Source organism: Cimex lectularius, unplaced genomic scaffold (assembly GCF_000648675.2).
Source record: "Cimex lectularius strain Harlan isolate CLEC.00 unplaced genomic scaffold, Clec_2.1 scaffold114, whole genome shotgun sequence".
In the NCBI taxonomy this organism is placed as follows: Eukaryota; Metazoa; Arthropoda; class Insecta; order Hemiptera; family Cimicidae; genus Cimex; species Cimex lectularius.
In genome coordinates, this window is record NW_019392782.1 from 667,052 (window position 1) to 676,266 (window position 9,215).

Sequence of the window (9,215 nt, forward strand, 5' to 3'; positions counted from 1 at the left end):
ATTCCTGAGGGATGGCTCTAAATGTGCATCATTATTGAAAAATTTCTAATTTATACAAACATTTTAGTAAGTCAATTAGTTGAACATAAATTTTTTAATTTAAGCCCTGATGCCAACCGATGCTTCTGACGAAAAGTGAAATGAAACTATAAATGATTTGTTTAAGTCGTGAGGAGTGGTTAAGACTGTAAATAATTCACTCTTTTTCGTGGTCCGCTCGACCAATTAATATCATTCAATTAATTAAGGTTTTAAGTTGAGATAAAAATGGCAAAAAAGAGGGAAAATTCAAAAGGTGCGGTTGAGATGGGAATTTAGTGTCCGAGTGGATCGAATTCACGATAGGTGAAGTGGTAGAGTAGCGGCGTATCAAGCCGAAGGTCGTGGGTTCGAATCCTGCTCGTGAGACTGACTTTTTTTTTCAACTTAAAACCTTGATTAATTGAACTATAAATAATGTGTTTTTGAGGGTTCTTCCGATCTTTCAGACAAAATTATAAATTGCAAGTCAATATTAAATAATTAGTTATTCTCTATTATAACGTATTATTAAAAACTAATCATATTAATATAAAACATATTGAATTTTGTATTATCATTGATTCACTCTGTTTGTCAGTATCTTTGATATTAATGGTTGGCCCTTCGATCATTACAAATCATTTCTGATTTTTAGTATGGCCGTTGTTCACTTTGGTCAGAAGCGTTTTGGCTTCGAGCCATGCCTCGTTTCCAAGGTTTGGTTATGTTATGGATTATCGTAAATATTCTCTGGGTAAAATTTTAAATAAAAATTTTAACTTATGAGCGTCCGATGATTATAATTAGATAATTTTCTTACGATATTCTCTAACCTTTTAAGGTTTGAACAACCCCGGCGGTTGTGAGCAATAAAATGTACGCTTTTGTAAGAAGTGGGTTGGAACGATGTTAGTGAATTGTCTTTAACTTTGCAATATCATTCGTTTCGGCGTCGGCGAGAGGAGGAGAAAAGTCGGAAATTAGTTTCTAACGTAATGGCTCACTAAAGAAACTGTCAAATATAAAACTTTTTTTGTTTGATAGGAGCACATTTTTTCTCAACAAACCTTCCTTGTGCCGCCGATGCGTTTGAGATAAACTTACAAAATTAGATGTAATTGCTTTAATATTTACAAAAAATTAAAATTAACATGGTGTATTTTTGTCATAACTAAATAAATAAAACATGAAAAAATTAATTCTAAACGAGTTAAACAAAACTATTCTTTAATTTTGACAAAAGCTACATCATAAAAATTATTACATTGATTTATTCATTTTATTTTTTCCGTGTAAAAATAACCTTGAATATTTCTAATAGTTTTGAAACACTAAAATTAAAATACAAAATTCATTTAACAATGACGTGAAAAGTTGATTTTAACTCAGATATTGATGAATAAGAGGGTGAATACAATGAATTGCAAATCAGTCTAAATAGGTTTTATACAGATGACTCTATTAGTTGTGTTATGAATATAAATAGATGTCTTCAGAACATGTATATTTGATTTTTCCTATTAACATTCAAATTCAAATCGCAAGATATTGTAAAGGGCGGTTGTTTAAAAGATGAGAAATAAACCTTTGATCATGTGATTAATATTTTTTTATAGATTTTTTTAACGTGTGGTGATTAGTCAACGTTAATCGATATTTATTTAGAAATCGTGAGATGCGGTCTGGTGTGATGTAGGTTTCAGAAAAACATTTTCTTTATCGTGCCAACGTTTCGATCTTTACAAACATTGTTTCAAATTTACAAATACATGTGGGATGTGGAAATAAGTGATTTTATACAATGCAAAAAAATATGTTTTATATTGAATCAAAGTATTTCTACTCACAAACACTTTGAGTGAGTACAAATACTTTGATTGAATATAAAAAATATTTTTTTGCATTGTATAAATTCACTTTTTGCTACTTCCTACATGTATTTGTTAAATTTAAACAATGTTTGTAAATGGCCCTGAAGATGATCTCAATAAAGGTCGAAACGTTGGCACGATAAAGAAATTTTTTTTCTGAAACCTACATCACACCAGAACGCATCTCACGATTTCCGAATACTCATATTTTTTAACGTTTTTACTTTGAATTATAAGAACAAAAATCTTTTTATTGCATATTATTAAAAAGTTTCGATCTTGGTAATCTTTCGGATTACGGGATTGGACAATTAATGACAGACAATTAATTAATATTGTAAACGATATGAGAAAGACCATTTCTGAGTATTTGTTCAACTTGTTAATCTTTTATTTATAGAAAGGTAACGTTCAGGAATTTAGATTAACAATGAATTCTGAAGTACTTGTCTATTTATATGCAAATAGTAAATTTATCTTTTCAAACTATAAGATTGAATTAATAATTGGAAGTCAAAAAAATTCTATTGCACACAAAAAAAGAGATGGTACTAATCGTTTACTTAGGTGTCAAATTTTCTAACCCTGGTACTTTGGTTTATAGACTTTGACTGTGAACTTGATTCAGAAATTTCATGATTCAAAGGAATAATTAGCAACAGAAAGAAAATATGATATTTTTCTAGAAAACATTCAATTAAAATAAAGACTATTGTCTGTCAAAAAATTTTAATATACAACTTCATGATTTATTTATTTTATAATGTTCCAGTATGCGGACATAGGTAACTTAACGTATTTAGAAAATCTCATCTAAACTATATAGTTCCCCTTAAGATTGTGGGCCCACTTGCCAAAGTTTGCTTTAAAAGCATTTCAAAAAATGTTTTCAGAAAATACAACAAGTCTACACAAACAAATATCGTTTATGTTCCAATTAGTTTAAATAGAAACTGGAAAGAAACTCTTTCCGTTGTAATATTTAAAAATCTTAATAATCCAGCTAATCAATCAACAATATAATTCTGTACAATCGTGTTGGTAGAAACATTAGCTCAGTTAGTCAAACACCTCCTTTTCGTCATATCTCATCGTTAATCTTCTTTACTCTTCCAGACGTGCGTTAACAAAACAGAACAACAAAAGCTAACAAAAACAACAAACGTTTCGAGCTGTACACCATATTGGAATTTCATATAAAAAGGATGTTTATTATACCTACAAGAATTGTATTTGCAACTATAACTTTCTAGAAGAATCCTTATCAACCACCGACATACAGTGAACTATGGAAAAACTTAGATTTCCGGACTAAATACATCAGAAATTGATATAACACAAATAAAGTAATAAATAAACAATATAATCTTATCTTCAATGTGACAGGAAAATTTCCTAACAAATATCACCAACAAAAGTACTGAAAAAAAGTACGATAAATAAAAACGAAGTTTATAACAAGACAAAAGAGACATGATAATTCAATAACAGCTTCATCATTTTAAATGATTCATGTGTATGAGAACTTGGATATTTTACCCTAATAAAAAAAATCTTTTTAACAAAATCTACGTAATCTAAAATCTAATCAAAGTTTAATCAAACATTGACCCCAGGAACCAAACAGTATGACAAACTTTAAACTAAATAATTTATATGGTCTTTATGATTTTAGGCCAACTTGTCAATGTTTTTATTAAAAAAATTATTGTTTTGTTCTACACATTTCAACTTATATTAGTTTAATTAGTAAATTCAAATATACTCTCAAATCGTATATGTACAACTCTCAATACCATGTTAATCAATCAAGACGTAATCCTTTTAATAGAAACGTAAGCTTGGACTGTTTAACCCTTTCTTCTTATTTCTCGTTAATCTTCTTTATTATTCAAGGCTTATTTTAAACCGAAGCTTTCGAATGAACGCAAAGCTTGAATGAAACAAACAAATATCAATTCATAACCCCCAAGAAATACAAGAAATATTATTTCAAACAATGATATTACAGATTTCATCAATGGGATTAATTGTTAATCCATTCGATTGGGGATTTTAGGTAATTTTAGCTCTGCGTAATATTCTAACCATTTAAAGACAGATGCTGTGCTATTTTGGAAATGTTTACTCCATTTCAACAGTTGTTTAAATTATAGTAATTTAATCTAATTTATATTCAATTTTGTAAATTGATCTTTAAATAAATCTTGCTTAGCATACTTAAAATCCACAGTTAAATTTACGAGATTGATTGGCTACGCAACGTTAATTTTACTGAATATTTTTATGTCACAGAAGTTTATTGTTTGACAGACTTTCCGCCTTCTCCAATTTGATTTGATTTTGTTCCTTAGAGATGGAGAATTTTTGTAATCAACGCAAAATTTTGCGGTTATTTTTAGATGCCTTTGCCTATTTTCATACGATTTCAATCTGAATGAAATAATATGCCAAGCTTGATAAATTTTGCATTCAAACTATCGGCATTATTTTTTTTAGAAAAACTGCTTTAAATCTTTTGGTAGTTATAATATTATATATTGTTGTATTTGATTCCTCAGAACGAATATTTTAAAAAAATATATCCTCATACGAAAGAATTACAGTAAAAAACTGATGATCTATATATATATTTTTTTTTAAATATATATTCAATCAAAGTATTTCTACTCACTCAAAGTGTTTTTGATTGAATATATATAAAAAAAAATATATTTTGCATTGTATAAATTCACTTTTCCACATCCAAAATGTAATTGTAATATGTAAACAATGTTTTGTAAATCCCAGGCCCTGAAGATGATCTCAATGAAGATAGAAACGTTGGCACGATCAAGAAAATGTTTTTCTGAACCTACATCACACCAGACCGCATCTGACGATTTCTAAATAAATTTCTATAAGATTTCTATTTTAATAATTTTTGAAGGTTAAATTTAACAAGATTCGCATTCTGTTTCGCACACACATTAAAACTAAGAGAATTTTTATTTAAGTGAATTAATACTGGTAACGAAGTATAACTAAGATCTAGTTATTATATATTATAAAATATCTCACTGTCCACTGTCAGTCTTCACATTGTTAGTTTTTGTTCAATAGTATATAGTGGTGCACATATTTACCATTATTATTTAGGTTAAAGATTATTTTCATAAACCGAGTTTATTTCGTTTACTTCCATGGTTTTATATTTTATTGCATTTTTGAAATGTTCAATATTAACTTATATTTTTCGAAAATGAAAATTAGAGCTGTGATCTTATGCTCTCATTTGGATGAAAAGCGTTTAATTTTAATTTTGTATGTATATAAATGCTAAGACTGACTCTATTTGTATAAGGATTACCTACACCTCCCTAACCTTAAAAAAATAAATAAAAACATAACTCATTTGTGTGGTGATTAGTGACCGTTAATCGATAATTATTCAGAAATCGTGAGATCCGGTCTGGTGTGATGTAGGTTTCAGAAAAATTGTGAGTAGAAATACTTAAATTGAACATAAAAAATATATTTTGCATTGTATAAATTCACTTTTCCACATCCTAAATGTATTTGTTAAATGTAAACAATGTTTGTAAATCCCAGGCACTAAAGATGATCTCAATAAAAATGGAAACGTTGGCACGACAAAGAAAATGTTTTTATGAAACCTACATCACACCAGACCGCATATCACGATTTCTGAATAATTAAATAACTCATTTGGTTTTATTATAAGTGGGAAATATGTCTTGAAAGTATAACTATTTATAACCTCTTCAGTTTGATTAAATGGGATTTTTGAACAAGTTTAAAAATTATTGATGATTGTGTTTACTCAATTAACTATATATAAAATATGTAAAAAGATAACTTGTACACTGTACTTTTAATTATTTCAAACACTTTTATGACAGTATTTAAAAAGACAAATTATTAGTTTATTTACTATTTTTCAACCTGAAAGTTGCCGAGAAGGTTCTTCTTTAATGGTGTAAGTTTGACATTTGTAAACAAATGAGCAACTACAAGATGGACGTAAAATTACGCAAGGATTTATTCAATAAGCTCTATATATTTCCGATCACTGTCTAATTTTAGAATGAAATAACAATCAATAACGAAGTTTATTTTTGTCGTTTATTGGATAGATTGAGTAGTTTTCATTGTTTACTTAATCTAAATTTTTGTATTTTAAAATTTTGTTTTAATATCTAGATGTCATCTAAATTTTTTTCGCACTGTTTTAAACAAAGTAGAGATATATTTTACATTTATAGTTCCGAATTTGATTTTAATAAAAATCCCGTTACCAAAGAGAAAACCTATATTTAAAATAGTTGAAAAGGTCTCAAAAAGGAGTGGAACGTATTTGGGAAAAGGGCTTTTAACTATCCGTCTCCCGGTTTTTCATGTCGGCCGCCGTAAATTATACTACTCCATCATCCGTCAGCAACCGCGAAGGGCCGTTTCGTCTCCCAGGCCGCTCCCTCGTTCCCTCTCGGTTCGATTCATTGACCCAAATGCCCTGTGATTTCCCGGTAGGCAATCGATAAATCCTCCATGAGCAATGGACAACGGTCGATATCGCGAAGGACGCACACCCCTCCCATATCCGTTGGTTATTTAATGAGAGAATTATTATGTTGGGCTCAACACGCGCAAGCGCTCGGTTTACTCGGCTCGACTTGTTTGCATACAAACTGATTTCGTATTTTATAATATTAACATACATTATTTATCAAAGGGGTGGCATGGATTGAACGTTCAAATTGGGAACTTGTTGAAAGTTGCTAATCTGGTTTTTTCAACATTCCATAATTTATATAAAGGAAAACAAACCATACATGTTTTGCATAAAACTATTTAAAATGATTACAACTGAAAGAAAAATATTCTTGAATTTAGAAAAATAGAGGATTTTTGAACGGTTGTGTCACAAAAAAGTTTAATCTGAGGGACAAAAAGTAAACAAGGTATTGTTCAGGGTAGTTTATTTTCTTTGCCCATGGGAGCACTTGGGATTCAGGAGGACAGTTTAGTTTAATTAAGTCAACAATGTCGCGGCAATAAATATTAGAAGGCTAATTCCGTTCTGCGGCAAGTCTGGCAACCACGCCCCAACTAATGATATAAACAGTGTATTTCCTCGTGGTTTAACCAATTCGTCGTGCTCGAAACACTCAAATTGGATTACGTGCAACTTCTAGGTCACTAATGACCTAGTTTCAGCCGACGTGAACAAAGCCGAAACAATCACAAAGCCACTGTATCCGCGCAATGCATATTTGCTTTCTGGAACTTGGTTGAATTTGAAAATGTCCAGGGGATTGTGCGAGAATGTACTCAGGAGCGGGCACGCCCTGCAAATAACGCTAGCCTGGAAAACACCAGCTTTTATATTTCCACACCGTTTAGTTATTTCTCCTATTCTTTCTGTCCATTAACTAATTTTCTAAAATAAAATAAAAACAATATTTTAAAAAATAGACTATTAATGTGTTAAAAAGTCAAGGTTAGTAGCTACGGTCGATAGGGCGAGCTGGTTTATATTACGCTCGTATTGTATTAGTAAAAGATTATTCTGTTTTATGAAAAGCTTGTTTGGGATTTGGTTTCAGGTTCCGAGATAAAAAGCTGTTGCTAAAGCGTGGGTGGGGCTACAACAATGGTCCTGGGTCGTTAAGGTAAAAGCCTCCCATGTAATTCTACATCTTCGGGCTCGTCTAATGACTTGCACTAATTGGCCGAGGATCAGCTGTATCCAGTGAATAATTCAACGCGTTTTAAATAAACATCCTGAAGCTTTCCGTCTTTGGGGCAAAGATTGACGGTTCACCCCGGGGCGATCCGAACGCGAACTGTGGGGGGAGGTGGCGATAGCTAACACGAGGGGTCGACATAAGCAGACATGCAATGCAACCTCCTCGGCCTTTGTTTCCCCGGGGCGGTCACCCCTCAATTGACCACCCTTTCCCGGCACTTTTTCTCCGATTTCGCACCGTCACATTTCACATCACTCTCACCCCTATTTGCCCTCCACCTCCGAGTTCCCTGTATGTTGGTATGGAAAATTGTCATTTAATTGAAAATAATTGTTTATCACTTACGCTGCTGCTTGTGCGAATGGTGCACGTGTACTCGGGGCGATGAGGGTTGCGGCGATTGCGATTGTGAGGAAGGCCCATGAAGCGAGGGCAGACCTCATGATGGCGAGCTAGTCCATTGCTAGACTGGCTGGGTGGTGTCTACCCCCACCATATTTCAGCCAAGCTGTATTGATCCTTAGCCCAGGAGCTACCCCCACTGTTTGTTCCTTTACTCCTTCCCCACCACCCTTTCTACGTTATCACCATTGTTAAATGTTCATTATTAAGTCCTCCTGGTTTTGCAACCTGCCATCTGACAGGCCACTTGCAAATAGCCCTAATAGCCTCCTCGGTCATTCGAGTCCTTTTCTCTGTCCAACCATCGAAATACTGTTTAAAAATAGAGCAAACCCATGTCAGGAGACTTCCGCCTCTTCTAGGATGATGCACCGCCCCCCAGGACAAGGAAGATTTACAAAAACCATGACAATTATATACAACTAATTTTTAGATATCAAACCAAGAATACTTTTCAATTTATTACCGTGTCACATCTACGAGAAAAAGATTTTATAGCTATCTTTTACGTTTTAATGAATTTTTTAAATGAACTAATGCACAAAACAACGTCTATTATTCAACGTTAACAATTAAATGTTCAAAATATTCGAAATTTTAAACATACCATATTCAAGGGTATTAAATTTTAAACATTTATTTCCAAGCATTGCTTATGAAACATTATTAGTTGAATTAATATTAACAATTTATCGTTTTGAAAGAAAAGTTTTGAAGTTCTGTACGGCTGCTTCGGTAGGCAGCCCGAACAACCGTTCAGTCGCGCCGGTTTAGCATATATGGAGCGCCGTTTTTTCAGTAGGCGGGCTGAGCACAACGATTATACGTACAATATTTTGAACTTTAACTTTTTTCAATTACATCTCATTTTGCTTTTTTGTTTTTTATAGTCCTTAAGAAACGAAATAGCAATTTTCACAAATGTTTTAAAGTCTTATTTAATTTTATACCTTAATTCAATACACAATAAATTGAGTATTGTGTGACTTTTATCAGTGTTTAACGCTTATATGTGATAATATTCAATCCTATGTTTGAATAAACTATATTAAAGCGTATTAAATTTTATACATTTATTCCTAAACATTGTTTATTAAAAATTGGTAGTTGAATTAATATTAACAATTTATGGTTTTGAAAGAAAAGTTTTGACGTTCTGTACGTTCTGTAC

At 31.7% G+C, this 9,215-nt stretch overlaps 1 protein-coding gene across 18 annotated transcripts in view; it reads right to left on the reverse strand.

The window, feature by feature from the left end:
- LOC106661780 (gamma-aminobutyric acid receptor subunit beta) overlaps window positions 1-8,160 on the reverse strand; it is a 231,158-nt gene extending 222,998 nt beyond the window's left edge. For 5 of the 18 annotated variants that reach the window (XM_024227770.1, XM_024227775.1, XM_024227768.1 and 2 more), the window contains exon 1: window positions 7,988-8,157. In XM_024227770.1, the coding sequence (XP_024083538.1) occupies window positions 7,988-8,085 (98 nt within the window). In that variant the 5' untranslated portion in view covers window positions 8,086-8,157. Of the gene's footprint in view, window positions 1-7,987 lie in introns of all 18 variants that reach the window. The other 13 variants (XM_014385439.2, XM_014385412.2, XM_014385490.2 and 10 more) reach the window with 4 other exon arrangements.
- Between the last annotated feature and the right edge of the window lie 1,055 nt (window positions 8,161-9,215).